This window comes from Danio rerio, chromosome 20 (assembly GCF_052040795.2).
Source record: "Danio rerio strain M-AB ecotype USA chromosome 20, GRCz13ab, whole genome shotgun sequence".
Classification (NCBI taxonomy): Eukaryota; Metazoa; Chordata; class Actinopteri; order Cypriniformes; family Danionidae; genus Danio; species Danio rerio.
This window is the reverse complement of record NC_141040.1, coordinates 40,147,570-40,163,899: the sequence shown is the minus strand read 5'-3', so window position 1 is coordinate 40,163,899 and position 16,330 is coordinate 40,147,570. Positions and strand designations below refer to the sequence as shown.

Sequence of the window (16,330 nt, the reverse complement as noted above, 5' to 3'; positions counted from 1 at the left end):
ATATATATCTGTAAATAAACAGTTTTCTGAATTTTGTGACTCGTTTTTTTTTTTTTTTTTTGTATGTTTTAATGGCATCATCGGACCTTGATTTTTCCTGTGATTGATGTTAAAGCTTTAATAAGTGATCATCATTGACGATTTTACTAGTTTGAAGGAATATGTTGCTTAAAATTGTGCTGTAAATTACATTAGAAAAAACTGAGAATAAATCACCAGTACCTTTTCTGACTTAAAGATGCCGTATGTAAGTTTGAAACCCAGTGGTTAAATAAGCATTGCACCCCTGGTTCAAAACAAACGCAAGTGCAGGTTGCCAGATTGACGACATCAACAGAAGTGTGCCTAACTATTGAGGCTAAACGCTGATTTAAGTCGTGTTCTGAATAAAAGCAACCATACGCGATTAGAAGGAATATTCTCCATATTAAAAGGAATTTTTGTTCCAACCAACACCAGAAATTGATATATTAGAAACGGTTTCTATTTCATGCAGCTGAACAATGGGATAAACTGACAATTGTACACCTTATGTGCTTTATTCAGTGTTAAATGCTAACAATGTGAGTTTGAATGCCATTTTACATGACATGTATTGCCATACTACTGAAAGCAGCAGCATATAGTTCACTTCAGATCTTGAAAATAAAATAAACCGTTCGATATTAAACTTTAGAACTGTGACTCAGTGCAAGCCAACACATATCAGTGATTTAGCATGTACATTTAATAATGTTAAAGAGGTTTAATGTGTTTTAAATAGATTCTAAACCTTACCATTTTGTTGGAGTGCAGTAAGTGCACTTATTCTGTGCTTCTGAATGGCTGTATTTAAATTTCTTTCATGTTTCCTCTGGTGCAAACAGACAAATTGCTTATCACCGCAAATCTCGTCACTTTAGGATACAAAGTTTCAATGGACCCGTGCTGTTAGGACACAAGGCAGCCTGCTCACCTAATGTTTACGTTCGTAATATTTATTTTATTTGCTAATTAATAACCACCTCGAGTGGAATTCTGAATCTGTATCTCATTTCGGAGGCTGCTAATGTCCACCGTAGGTCGCGTATGAATACTTTAAGCGCCTTCCTGACTGAATGAATGAAATACGCAGTTTTCCACCAAGGGAGGGGGGTGGGTGGGTGCTGAAATATAATTGGCTTAACTGGCAGTGGGAGGGACCAAAGAACCAAAACAAAGAGCGTTCTGGCATGTAACTCACATTTTCAAAGCAGAATATCTGACTTCAGCATTGTTTCTCAGATAAACAAGAATGTTCACTTAGCATGTTTCTTAAATATCTGCAAATATATTACAGTATTTATACGCTTTAGAAGAATCAAAAACTTACATACAGCACATTTAAAAGTTTTTGTTCAGATGTAAATAAAAGACAGGTTTTTTTTATACACAATGATGCCTCTTCTACATTGTCTTACTATCTTTTGGGAGAAGCCTGTGCCATTTCTCTAAAAATAAAATAAAATAAAATTGCTGGTGGAATAAAATTGTCTAAGTTAGATGTAAGATGTATGATCAAACTCTTTTGTAGCTAGTTAAGAAAATTCATAAACGATTACCTCCTTAATTCCAAAAGGACTATACAAGCATTACATACATACATATGGATAAATGTGCTTAAGATGAAGCTTAAAAAAGAATAAACAATAATGTAGTCAGAAATCACAGTAGGCAAGAGTATGATAAGCAGTCTTCTGTAACACTTTATTTTGATGGTCCATTTGAGTATTAGTAGACTGTCAGCTTAAAATCTGTTGATACTGCTCCTTCAATAGACATTTAACTGACTATAAGACACTTTGCAAGTACATGTCAACTTAAACCAACCCTAACCCTCACCTAACAGTCTACTCAGCCTGATCTGACGAGAAAACGTAAGTATTTTACGTTTTGCCAGTTTAGTGGCTAATTCGTACGAATTCATACGAGTTCAGTCGTAAGAAATTGTACGATTTTAAAAAGCAGGCGTGGCACCCAACCCCACCCCTAAACCCAACCATCATAGGGGGATGAGCAAATCGTACTAAAATGTACAAATTAGATCGTATTCATACGAATTAGCCACTAAATGAAAAAGTTACAAATTGCCATGAGATCGTGTTGGTCTACTTATAATCTAGTGAGAATTAGTTTGCATGTAGATGCAGTGTAACTTAAATAGACAAATATTATTCAAAATAAAGTGTGACCCACACTTCACATTAATATTGCTTTGACAGAGCCTGTTTTCTATTATTGGCTAACACTTTGCAATAACAGTGCATGAGTAATGATGTACTAATATGTACTGTGTTTAAACACACGTCTATTTAGTGCGCTTACATTGAGAAACAATAGAAACATGTTTGTCTACATCAAAACGAACAGTTTAAACCAGGGCTGCCCAAACTTTTCCTTATAAAGTGTCAAAAACAAAAAACAAATTTCATTGCGAGCCATAGGCTGAAGGTAAATATACTGAACTGAATTACATTAAATTTGCCATGGATAGTTTATTTCCTAATATTGCTAAATGAATAGAAGACATTACTTTAAATTGTATTAACTAATACAGAATGACTTTTTAAATGAACACTTAATGCAATAAAACCATAAACAATCACATTGGTAACACACTGAAGTCCAGAGCTGAATACACTAGTCAAGCAGAATCTGCCTTTGTTTTGCTCACCAAAGTCTTTGCTTTGTCCTCTATGATGACAGTATGTATATTTAAACAAAACCAGATTAATTTACACCATTTAATTGAAACATTTAATTTCATTTAGCTTTTAACAATAAAACATCGAACAAAGTGTTACATTACATTTGAATTGACAATCTTGTTCCTGGAGATCTACCTTCCTCCAGATTTCAGTTGCTACGCATATCAAACACACCTGCCTGTAATTATCAAGTGGTGTTCAGGTCCTAATTAATTGGTTCAGGTGTGTTTGATATGGGTAGCAACTGAAATCTGCAGGAGGGTAGATCTCCAGGAATAGGATTGAGCACCCCTGATCTAACCCATTCCCATCATTTTACCCCCTCTCAGATTGGATGCCGGGCCAAATTAAAGGTTATTAGGAGCCAACTTTGGCCAGCAAGCCCTAGTTTAAGCATCTCTGATTGTAAACAAAAGAGATCATGATTAGTTAAGAATGAGTTAATGATAATGCGCCTCTCCAAGTAAAGTCATGAAATTAACAGATCATGAGTTCATGTTAGCTACATTTAACCTGAGAAAACGAGTTCAATAATACATTAATAAACATGAACAAGTAATTAAAGTAGCAAGATATAAACTCGCGTGACTCATGTTGTAGTTAAAGTTAGTTCATGGTCAGTGCATACCTTAAATCATCATTAGTTCATAATGAAAATACATTTAGTTTGACATATTAGTACATCATTATTCATGTCCTGTTGTTATAAAGTGTTACAGAGTAATGTGCTATTCTCTGATGACAAAGCTGACTTCAGTCTTAAGTGTCACTAATAATAATACTGTATTATAACTTAAAGGTTTTCATTATTATTAGTTGAAAACTTTTCAAATTTTCAAACTTTTCAAAAACCACTCCTATTTCTGAGAAATGTGAATTTGGACTGGTTTAAGAGTTCATTCCCACACATCCAAGACGATAAAACAAACAAACATCTGAATCCATCACTACTGACGTGGCCACAACCATAGAACTTTCACACAAATTAATAGACACCATTGATCGTCACGAGTTTGCTCCAAGAAGGCTTTCTAGGAAAAAGCACAAAACAACTCTATGAAACCGCCAAGACTCCAGTTCATGAGCTGTCAGCTGACTTGCTAAATGAAGCAACCCTTTTACTAAGCATTTGGCACAATGATGCAACCACAATTCATTTCCTGATGTCTTTCTCAGGAGCCTGGAATGGGAAACAATGCCTACATACAATACACAGCCAAAAGCAAACGGGCAGCCCTTCTGATGACGTCAGGCTATGGGTCCCGTGAACACAAATCCTAATTCAGTGACACAAAAAGGAGAAATGCACACGCTTCTATTCATTTTTGGCGGGGTTTCATTTTATGTTCTCTTACGCCAGCTCACTTTTGATGAAAATGTAACAGTAAAAACTACAATATTGTCATTTAAAAAATAAATAAATAAATGTATTGACCATTAGCCCATCATTAAAAATAAACGACAAAATTATAATGTTACATTTGATCTAAGTTGAATGGATAGGTCACACAAAAATGAAAATGTACTCATTATTTACTCACCCTCAAGTGGTCTCGTTCCTTTATGAGTTTCCTTTGCATGGTAAACACAAAAAGTTTGGAAAAAAGGTTAGAAACCTTTAACCACTGATTTCCATAGTAGGAGAAACAATTACTATGAAAGTCAATGGTTACATTTTTCAAAATAACTTATTTTGTGTTCAACAGAAAAAGGTTTAGGTTATTCAAATAGTACATTTTAAGAACAAACTTGCAGGATCAATTGTCAGAATGTGTGCTTTTAACTGTTAATAAGTCAAAATGACACAAAAAGCATGCATACACTCTAAAAAAACGTTGATTTATTTAACCCAATGGTTGAGTTTGATGCTTTGTTGGGTAATTTTTAATCTTTGTTGGGTTATTTATTTAATATCTCATCCAGTTGGGTAAAAAAGTAGAATTTCAACAGTCAACTAATGACACAGAACAGCTGTATTTATATGCATGCGTAATGTTTTGCGTTAAAAAGTTTATTTAAGCTCCAATATGAAAAGATTTTTATATCTGTTTGACCAGCACTCTTAATTAATGATGATACAAACGCTTCGTAACCGATCTATATTAAACAGATAATAACCTTCCTACCTTCCTTGTTCATCTCTATATTTTGTGTAATGTCTGGAATTTAAAATGTAATTGAAATAAAACATTTTAAGTAGTTTTTTTAAACTGTATGTTGTTTATTTACCCAGACATACTTATAAAATTAATAGTAGTGCTACACTGCAAATTTTAGATAGTAGATTTAACAACCTTAAGAGTTAAAATTAACACTCCCTCAGAGTTTATATGAGAACCACTATAAAAGTGTTAAAATAAAAGTTTTGAAAGAGTTAGCATTATCAACACTCAGAGAGTGTTATTTAGTAAACTCTTCTAGTGTAAAATATTAACACCACAAAAGATCATGAACACCATCAGTGTTATGTGTTAAAACTCAGGGTAAATTTTCAACACTGCACAAAAATATATCTTGTTTAATATCGGCAGCACTTTATTAACTATTGGGTTAATATTTGAGGAAAACCATTCAAAACAGTCACAAACCATATTTTCTCATATTTTAACCAAAAGGAGCAGTTTTAAGACAGCTTTATTCCTTTAGTTTTAATGTAACATAGCTAGTAAGAACAAAATAAAGATGGAAAATTATACTTTTTAAAAAAATATTTTAAACTAACTTAAATATATATATAAATATATAAATATATATATATATAAATATATATATAATTTATATATATATATATATATATATATATATATATATATATATATATATATATATAATTATATATATATATATATATATATATATATATATATATATATATATATATATATATATATATATATATATATATATATATATATATTTGGATGTCAAATGTCTATATACAAACATTTTAAGTACAGTACTTCTACTCACCAGTTGCTTCATCTCATTGCTCCTTGTGGCAAAAAAAAAAAAAAAACAGTTGTCTGGAAAAATCCTAAAGGGATATTGCTGCATAAATTCCCGGATGTAGTAGTAAACAGTGTATTAGCGTTAGACATATGTATAACAAGGAGGCAAATCAGCTTCTAACACTAAGAGGGTTATTTTATCTTTATCTTACTCTACAATTTTAACACTTTACTCTGAATTACCACAAAACTTGAACTTTAATAGTTAATAATTTGATAGTTTTACCAGAATGGATAAATTAACATTTAATTAAAATAACCCAATGCAGGCAGCACGGTGGTGCAGTGGGTGGCCCTCTCGCTACACACCATAAAGGTTGCTAATTCGAGCCTCGGCTGGGTCAGTTGGCATTTCTATGTGGAGTTTGCATGTTCTCCCCGTGTTGGCGTGGGTTTCCTCCAGGTGCTCCGGTTTCCCCCACAAGCCCAAAGACATTGTAACTTATTAAACTAAGTACATTTCATATGTAATGCAATCTGTTTAATTCAGTTTAACATAATATACGTTCAATCGACTCTTAAGGTTAATTTGATTCAGCTTAAAAATTTAAGGCAACCAGGATTTTTTACAGTGTACCTTTTTGTCTCGCCCTGTCTTTATATTTTAGTTGAAATTACATCACACATTGTACAAAAAAGCTCATTTCAAAGCACAGGAATTTTAAAAGTTCCACTACAATGCAGTTAACACAGAGTAATCAATGCAGTGCAAACATGATAGGTGACACACTTGTAAAGAATAAGCAGCTAAATGCTTTCAAATATTGAACAATTAAAACCATGTTGTGAGATTAAATGTAAAAAAGGATGAATTAAGACATTTCTGCTTACCTTCATTTGATCCATGGCAAACGTCAGCTACAAATCAGGTCCACGCTTGTCCAGAACTCTAGATTACTCAAGCCAATTTTCAACAAACATTACAGCTTTGACCAAATGAGCCTATGGTGTTGATTTTATTAACGACTGATACAAGCAAAAATATTTGTAATTAAACAAGTAAATTGAATCTGAGAATTTTTAGGTCTTTTGATTTAGTCTATATGTGCTCTGCTGTACGGAGTGGTAACAGTTATTTCAAATTCATTTCTCAGTGACAAACAAACAAGCAAAATACAAGCAAAAATATTTGTAATTAAACAAGTCAATTGATGTCTGCTTAAGCAGATTGTGTAGTCGGTTACTAATTTAGTGGAAGTCAGATTTTAGAATTTCTGATTCAGAGAAAAATGCTCTAAAAGAAAAAAATGTTGTGTGCTTGAATAAAATGTTATTTATTTCTTACAAATTAGAAAAAAAATGTAATTAAGCCTTTTTTCGCATGAAAGGACAAAGGTGGCGGCACGGTGGCTCAGTGGAAGGAACCCTAGCTGGGTCAGTTGGCATTACTTTATGGAGTTTGCATGTTCTCCCCATGTTCACGAGTGTTTCCTCCGGGTGCTCGGTTTCCCCCAGTCCATAGACATGCGGTAAAGGGCATTCACTGCGTAAAACATATGCTGGTTGAGTTGGCGGTTCATTCCGCTGTGGCGACCACTGATAAATAGACTCAGCCGCTGAAAAATGAATGAATGAATTGACAAAGGTGTCATCTTTTCAAACAAGTATGTAATAAAAAACACAATACCAATGTCTTTAAAGACTTAAGAAACCAGTATATTAGCTATTTGGTGGAATAAATTTTTATCAGACCAAATTAAAACATTTGTTAGTGTTAGACCAATTGTCTTTTAGTTATTGAAAATTAATTTAATTGTAGTTTTAAATAGCTAAGAAATGCTGTTAGACCTCAGATTTTACCCAAACTCATACGTGATAAATTCAGCAAATCTGAGAATTTTTAGGTCTTTTGATTTAGTCTATATGTGCTCTGCTATACGGAGTGGTAAGTTATTTCAAACTAATTTCTCAGTGACAAACAAAGCCAGCTTTGTATAATTCTATATTAGTGAGGAGTCTGCGAGCTGCAGATGCCTTTGAAAAGGGCATAATATTGACACATGCTCCTGACATCTGTCTGCTTTTATGACATTAGTGCGGTGATGGATGAATGTGGTGTAAACAGGACTGCTGTATTCTGGCATGATCTGTCAAGCTGCTGCACAGAAGTGAACTGGCTCTTAGCGGCTCAGCAGATGGAAAAGGGTCCGTCTCGCAGCATGGCTCTCGGGTCGGAATCCACACTGGAGATTTGCCAAAAGGCTCCTGCCCTCTGCATCAAGTCTGAGTTTATAATAATGAAACATCTCTAAATGCCCATGCTCTCTGGTGGAATTAACACTTGTCAATAAGACAGCTAAAAGGCTCAATTAAACGTGACCTCCAGACATGAATGGATTTGTGAGTCAACGAAGGAATAATTGCCGATCAAAGTTTGATCATTAAAGATGTAAGGTTGCAAATTAATTATTTCAATTTTAAGCACAATTGTAAAACACTAAAATTGTGAAAAATTAAATGGATGCATATCTCCATTTCTAAAAATGTATGAGGGATCTACGGAATTCAGTCTTATTAAATTTAGATAATTTCTATTTCAATCAATTCCCCTATACTTAATGTTTATACACTCACCGGCCACTTTATTAGGTTCACCCTACTAGTACTGGTTGGGCCTCCTTTGCCCCTTCAGAACTGCCTTAATCCTTCATAGCATACATTCACAAGGTACTGGAAATATTCCTCAGAGATTTTGATCCATGTTGACATGATAGCATCATGCAGTTAAGCAGATTTGTTAGCTGCACATGATTTACTCATGCGTCAGCAGGCCGCTTTTGTTGTTTATTTTTTAATATAGGCTGCTTGAATAGTGTATTGAATAAGCTAAATTAGCTGTAGTGTATGAGTGTGTGTGAATGAGGGCGTATGGGTGCTTTCCGATACTGGGTTGTGGCTGGAAGGGCATCTGCTTCATAAAACAAATGCTGGAATAGTTGGCAGTTCATTCCACTGTGGCAAACCCCTGATAAATAGGGGACTAAGGCAAACGAACATAAATGAATGAAAAGTGTATTTTTTACACTTACAAATAACAAAATTGTGGACAGTATACAGGAATTTAATTGAGATTAATATCTGTATTTATTTCTTTAATATATATGGCTTTTGTCTTTTATAAAATAGGAGTTGATAAACACATTGGACACGCACATAAACATAGCATTTTGATTGAATGCAGTGGGCCGCTCTGGCCCAAAATGCCAGGGCCGATTTTTTGCCCCAGTCCAGCCCTGTGCACATCCATGATGAGAATCTCATGTTCCACCACATCCCAAAGGTGCTCTATTGGATTGAGTCTGATGACTGTGGAGGCCATTTGAGTACAGTGAACTCATTGTCACATTTAAGAAACCAGTCTGAGATGATTCATGCTTTATGACATGGTGCATTATCCTGCTGGAAGTATACGATGTGTACACTGTGGTCATAAAGAGATGGACATGGTCAGCAACAATACTCAGGGAGGCTGAGGCGTTGACACAATGCTCAAATGGTAATTGGTAATGGTACTCAAAGTGTGCCAAAAAATATCCCCCACACTTTTACAGCACCACCATCAGCCTGAACCGTTGCTACAAGGCAGGATGGATCCATGCTTTCATGTTGTTGATGACAAATTCTAACCCTACCATCAGAATGTCACAGCAGAAATCAACACTCAATCCGGGTCTTCTATTGTCCCATTTTGTTGAACCTGTGTGAATTGTAGCCTCAGTCTCCTGTTCTTAGCTAACAGGAGTGGCAGTCGGTGTGGTCATCTGCTGCTGTAGCCCATCCGCCTCAAGGTTGGATGTGTTGTGTGTTCAGAGATGCTCTTCTGCATATCTCAGTCGGTGGTAACGAGTGATTTTTGGAGTTACTGTTGCCTTTCAGTTGCCTTTTGATCAACAAGGCATTTGTGCCTTTCTCTGTGAACCCTAGAGATGGTTGTGCGTCAAAAATTCCAGTAGATCTGCAGTTTCTGAAATGCTTAATCCAGCCCATCTGGCACCAACAGCCATGCCACGCTCAAAGTCCCTTAAATCATCTTTCTTCCCCATTCTCATGCTTGGTTCGAACTGTAGCTGATCGTCTTGACCATGTCTACATGCCTAAATGCGTTGAGTTGCTGCCATGTGATTGGCTGATTAGAAATTTGTGTTAATGAGCAGTTGGACTAAAAGTGGCCGGTGAGTGTTTCCATATACATATTTCTATATTCATCCATCCATCCATCACCATCCATCTATCTTTGATGAACCAAATACATTTGCTTCTTGCAAACCACTAAACTATTGAAATCAACATTTATATATCTTATTATTCAGGCATATACTACTAGTTAACTAATATGTTAATAAATGCTCTATTAACTAAATTTCATGCAGTTTTGTGACCAAATCTAAAGTGAGGACTATTTATGCTTTATAACTCCATTATAAACGACAAATAAAGGCTCAGAATCAAATAAACAATAACATTTGCAATTTTTTTTATAAACTTTACAGTGATTTTATTTTAGATCAGGTTGCAAAGATTTATTTTTTCATTTGAAGTACAGTTTCATTTGTGTATCTTTAAATGAATAGGAATGAATAATGTCTTTTTTTTCCTGTTTTGAATTTAGCTGAGCCTTTATTTGTCATTTATAAAGAATTTATAAAGCATAAATAGTCCTTACTTTAAATTAGGTCAAAAAATTGCATAAAGTTGAGTTAATAAAGCATTTATTAACATATTAGTTAACTAGTAGTTTATGCCTGAATAATAAGATATATAAATGTTGATTTCAATAGTTTATTAATCATTTACTTACTCATTCTGAATGATCATAAAAACCCTCAACTACTCCTAAATACAAATGGTTTGTAAATAATGTGATACTTAATTAAGTAATGAAAAATAAATCATTAAAGTATGAAAGTACAATTATTAAGCACATTTTAAATATGTGTGTAAATAAAGAATAGAGCATTTGTAGCTGCAGTTATAAACTGCTTACTAACGCTTATTAATATAGAGTTAATGCTTAACAGATTATGAATTCACTATTTGCTAATGCTTAATAAATGATTTATAGTGTGTAGTTATTATAAAGTTTTACCAAGATTTTTAGGTAAAAAAAAAATAGCAGCAAGTAACATATACAAAGAGCAAGTAAATAAGGTAAATGTCTTATACAATAAATAAATATGTATATGCAAAGTAAATAAAGAAAATAACTAATAACAAGTAAAAAAAATTATAAAAAAAGGAAATAATGAACAAACACAAGTAAATACAGTCAAAGTGATAAAGTAAAGAAAAACAAGTAAATAAGAAGTAAACTAATTAGGTATTACGTAAAGTACCAAACAAACTAAAGTAGCAAATAAATAAGCAAACTAAGTGAATGAACGAATCATAAATAATAACCAGAGACTGGAACAATCTCTGTAAATAAACATGATATTTATTTAGTTTGCGAAAAAAAATAACTCAGCTCATGCAATTTAGTTTGAAATCATGTAAACAAGTTCATTTAGATAGATGCTGAATGTGCACAACAGATCTGAAGACCTGAAACAGTAAAAAGGAATGCGTTTTCGCCAATTTCGGAAAACAGAGCGCTAATTTTGCACCAGAACATTAATTGGACACACAAAAAAAAATAAACGGAAACAAGAAAGATGTGTCTGTTTATTGCTTTAGCGATCGACCTGCCACCCTAATCAATCAGTTCCACACAACAAACAACCTTTGATCGGGAATGCTTTAAAAAATGCATTTCTTCAGTTTAAGAATTAAGCAACTTGAGGAATGAGCACACTTAAGTGTTCTTGAAAGTGTGCGTTTTTCAAGGATTACAACAAACCGAATAAAAAGATTCATTCTGGTCAGCGGTACATACTCGTATAGGAAAACCAAAGGCGGATGGATACAATTCTGTTTAACAAAGAGTACCTGGCTTTACTTTACTGATAAATATCAGCCATTCTGTGCAAGCCAGCAGTCTCTAACCCAAGATGTGTTCATCATCTGCGATTCACCATTCATGAAGTTTAACCTATTCAACCAGCCAGGGGTTTATCCAGAAAAAAAGGATCTTTCCAATTTCAGTGTGATATTTGGAGGTAGAACTGCAGAACAAACCCAAACGCTGCTATTAAACAGAGCCATAAATTGCAAAATGGGTTTCCTGCCATTCGTATGGTGAAATGGCACAGCTTACCTAAGCTCATTTGTGTGGGTGGGTGTGAATACTTTTAACCAAACATGAATACACAAACCCAGTACATTTTTTTTTTATGATGTCACAATCAATAGACCATAAAAATATATATCATGCTGTAGATCTAAGTATACACATATATATTTATATATATATATATATTTATATAGTATGAGAGCTCCCAGTATTAACACTTGTAAAAATCTTAACAGGCACAATAGTGTTACCCTGGATAGGAATGTTAGAGAAAAACAAAAGAAACGTTCTCCCTTTTGAAACATCAACAACAGAATACATCATTACCATAGAAAAAAAAAAAGAGAATATGCCGTACATTTGATAATCATCTAAAGAGGCTAATATAGACAGAATATTGCTGAGATCATAATAGTTTTCTTTAAAAACTAACCCATGTCATAAAAAAACACAAGGAAACAACATAATCCCCCAACGTTTATACAGATTCAGTAGTATTAAATGCATAATCCGCTGCACTTCTCAATTAGTGCACAGACTGCATATCCAGCACAGTAGTAAAGTAAGGCCTCAATCATTTTTTTGTTGGCAAAAAAAAAAGGAAAAACAAACATATACATCTGTCATAATTAGACTTTTCTAAACCTAGAAAACTCATGTGCAAATATGTGAATCTTACAATTTGTGGAGTAAGTCAGCGAGTGAGAAGATGATGCGAATGATATCAGTCCCTCCTGGTAGAGGTCGCTTTCCACTTTTAACACAACAGCAGAGCTGTTAGTCCAGTTCTGATGCCATGATTTCATGTGGATTGTACACATATCTTCTTCAGTTTGTCTATCTCCATCTGGAAAGAAGCAGACAGACACTTTTTTATTTAACTGCAGAGATGCTGTTTGCAGTATAAAGATTCTAGACTATAGAGAAGAATACATTTTCACAAAACAACAAGATTCACCTCAAAAAAAAAAAAAAAAAAAAAAAGAGAAATGCTTGCTTACATATTGAATTGTTTTCCAAGTAAAAATGTCTGATAGCTTGTGTAGTTTTTATTACACACACACACCCACACCCCCCCACACCCACACGGTTTATGAGGACTTACAATTGGCGCAATGTATTTTCTTATTATATGGCCCTACCACTAAACCTAAAAAAAATGAAGAAATCTTAAAACCTGTAACCGTTGACTCCCTTAGTGTGAAAAGCAGATACTGTGAAAGTCAATGGTTACAACAGAGGTCACAAACTCAAATTGGCGGGGGGCCATTGTAGTGACTGACAACTCATATGATGAATTAACTGCAATTAATTCATCATAGGACATCATACATGACATTTATATTTCAAGCATTACCAGTCACCAGTGGTAATGCAAATCAGCACATTCAAACGCATCACCTAGGCATGGGATGATAACCGTTTTCAAGGTTTACCACAGTTTGGAAAAGTCAAGGTTTTAAAATCATCAAAATTTTCTGCTATACCATTCCTAAGGTATGTGTAAGATTTTTTTATTTAAGTTTTTAATTTTATTTATTTCAGTATCTCCAGCAGAAAAGATATTCAATAATGCCATTTTAAATGGTTAAAAAAAATCTGTGTTTTTGAAACAATTGAAGAAAGCAGAAGACATTGACTCATTTGAATTATTTAGCCTGACATGTTTACTGCCCAAAAAAACATTTTAAGTGTTATTCAAAATAAAATATATTGTGTTCAAAGCAGAAAAAAAGTTTTCATTTTTTACCCAAACATTTAAAAAGAACATATTTTAAAGCATTTATCACAATACCACATTTTTTTTTTTTTGTTGATTTTTTTTTTATCCAAGGTTATCATACCGTCAGAATCTTATACCGGCCCATGCCTGCACACAACTGCTGAAATATATCTGCATAGCTGTTGTGTTAAGACACAAACTAAGTCATTCTTATATACAGTGTAGATTTTTGTTTCTTATTTTACTTTAGTTTAAATTGCTATGAAAGTAAAACAAACAATATTTTAAAATATTATGACAGTAATATTAAATATAATAAATGTTATATTATAACAAAATCAAAAGTTAATAAATAGCGTACTCCAGATAAGAACACCATACAGCAGTCTGGGGAACTTCAGTGACTTTACTGGCAATTGTTCTTCTTAATTTCCTTGTTTTTTTGTAAAACTTTGACAAAAAACTAAAAAATATGTATATTTATATTAACATTTAACAATTCAACAAGCTTGACAATTTTTCTAATGTACGTAGTTTTTTTATACAAATCTTAATACACATATGAAGAAAATCTATTAAATGAGACAATTTGTATTGAATATTTGCAAAAATATCATTTTCGTCACACCAGTGGCATAGTGTCAAAGCCATGAAGAAGGGTTTGTACAGCAAAAGACATGCAGTAGAAAACAAATAATAATTAAACAGCGCTTGAATATTGACAAAAATAGAGCACGTAGGGACATATATTTCCATGTTCATATCAGCCACAGGACAGCGTGCACTAAAAAACTGCATATATAAACTGAATATATAGTACAGTACTTTAAAAGTCCAGTTGGTGATGAGTCAAAACCACAAGTGGCTATACAGCAGGGGTTCCCAAACCTTTCAGTCCATGACCCCCAAAATAACAATGCCAGTGACTCGCGAGCCCCCATATTCTCTGAGGAGGTTACAGATACAGTATATACACCACGCACTCAACGGCACACACATACCTTTAGGCCTAAGTCTATTCATCAATTAATTTTGAAGAACGCCACTCAGAGACCATCCATCATGTTTTGGCCTGTATTTGTACACGAGTGCCGCAAAGGTGTCAGAAATTTTTACCCAGTGCCATAAAATCAATGTCTTATATATAACGTAAAAAAAAAAAGCTAAAACGCTAATTGCTTTTTATTTGCATGTTGTTTGTTTATTATTAACATGTTAACAATGTTTCTATTAACTACTATTTTGTTCTTCAGTAGGTTATGAATAAAAAATGGTAATTTTAGTGGTTTAATAAAATGAATTTGATTTTTGGAAATCGTCAATTGACCCACCCCCTCATTGTGCCGCGACCCCCACTTTGACAACCACTGCTATACACAACAGCACAACAATGACAGTCATTCAAAAATATACATTTTGGGAAGCCGAATCACGTTATATTTTTTATGTCAGTTGTGAGAGGAGGGGGGGAGGCTATAACTGGCCCAGGGGCCAGCAGTTTGAGACCTCTGGGTTAAATATGATGATGAAAATACTGATGGATTTGTAGTTTTGCTCAAGCAAAAATCATTCAAACCAACAATATTCAATTCCTTAAAGTAATCACATACATATTGCTGGACAATCATTTAGTAGATACCATTTACTGACTAGGAAACAAATAAATTAAAATAAACAACTGAATATATGTCTGATTGATAAAACTAACAACACAATCTAATGAGAGATCTTTCTAGCAGCATTTGTCTGCTTTAACCCACAACACACAAACTATGCTGGATTTATCCAGTAAGTTGTCATTCAAGCAACAAAAAAAAAGTGCATCTGATTATTTAAACACAAACTGTGGAAAAAGGAGGATTGCTTAAAAGTGCAATACCACAATAACTATTTGTATTTTGTTTAGTGCAAATCCTGTGCTTTTCAAAAAATATATCTGACTGCTAAAGAATGTAGTAGAACACAAATATGCTAGGCATTTCAGATAAATGTTCTATTTTATTTCATTTTATGTTACAAAAGATGCACCTATAACCCATTAGAAGACCTCAATCGAAATCTTGACCTTGTCCGACTGCATCTCTTTGTGGATTGGACTTTAGAGACAGTATTGTTTGTGTTTATGGTCAGTGAGTGGGTGAAATCCTCAGCGGGAGATTCAGAGCTCATTGTGTTCACCCTACTGTGTGAGGAAGCAAACTCAAGGTATCCCGCCTGCATTTCTCCATCTTCAGAACCAGCACCCTGACAACCTTTTACATCAAACTAACAGACACTGACAAGGCGTAAAAGACCAAATCTGATTTAAAGAAGGCTTACCTGCAGGGCCACGCGTTTGAGTCGCTCATCATCCAGCTCTTTTCGAAGTTCGCCAAGCTCTCTCCTGAAAAGTGCAGAAGGAGGTTACGGAATTACGTACAGCTTTTAAAAAGGTTTCTATCATTTCTATTAGAGCTGCACAATAGGGCTGCACAAAATGTTTTCCAGCATCGATATCGTAATCTGCACATTCGTAATAATCACATCACAGAATCTGCAATGTGGAGAATTCACACAAATTTATAATGTTGTAACTTTAAGAAACTGTACTTGTATTTACATATAAATATGAGGACTATACTGGGTCATTTTAAATTTGATTATATATTTTGCACTGTATACTGCTAGCCTTCTAAAAATCCATAAAACACTGTTTATTTAGTTT

At 33.8% G+C, this 16,330-nt stretch overlaps 3 protein-coding genes across 8 annotated transcripts in view; 1 reads left to right on the top strand and 2 right to left on the bottom strand.

The window, feature by feature from the left end:
• The window catches only part of opn5 (opsin 5), a 57,239-nt gene extending 52,933 nt beyond the window's left edge, over positions 1-4,306 (bottom strand). For 2 of the 3 annotated variants that reach the window (XM_087297457.1, XM_087297460.1), the window contains exon 1: positions 4,268-4,302. The gene's annotated coding sequence lies outside the window, so the exon portion shown is untranslated. Of the gene's footprint in view, positions 1-4,267 lie in introns of all 3 variants that reach the window. The other variant, XM_087297459.1, reaches the window with a different exon arrangement.
• Positions 1-16,330, top strand: part of adgrf3b (adhesion G protein-coupled receptor F3b) — a 671,400-nt gene that overhangs the window by 177,397 nt on the left and 477,673 nt on the right. The gene's annotated exons all lie outside the window — the stretch shown is intronic.
• cd2ap (CD2-associated protein) overlaps positions 11,378-16,330 on the bottom strand; it is a 145,710-nt gene continuing 140,757 nt past the window's right edge. For 2 of the 4 annotated variants that reach the window (XM_087296681.1, XM_087296682.1), the window contains 2 exons: positions 15,946-16,009; positions 11,378-12,750 (listed from right to left, as the gene is read on the bottom strand). In XM_087296681.1, the coding sequence (XP_087152807.1) occupies positions 12,706-12,750; positions 15,946-16,009 (109 nt within the window). In that variant the 3' untranslated portion in view covers positions 11,378-12,705. 4 annotated transcript variants of the gene reach the window in all.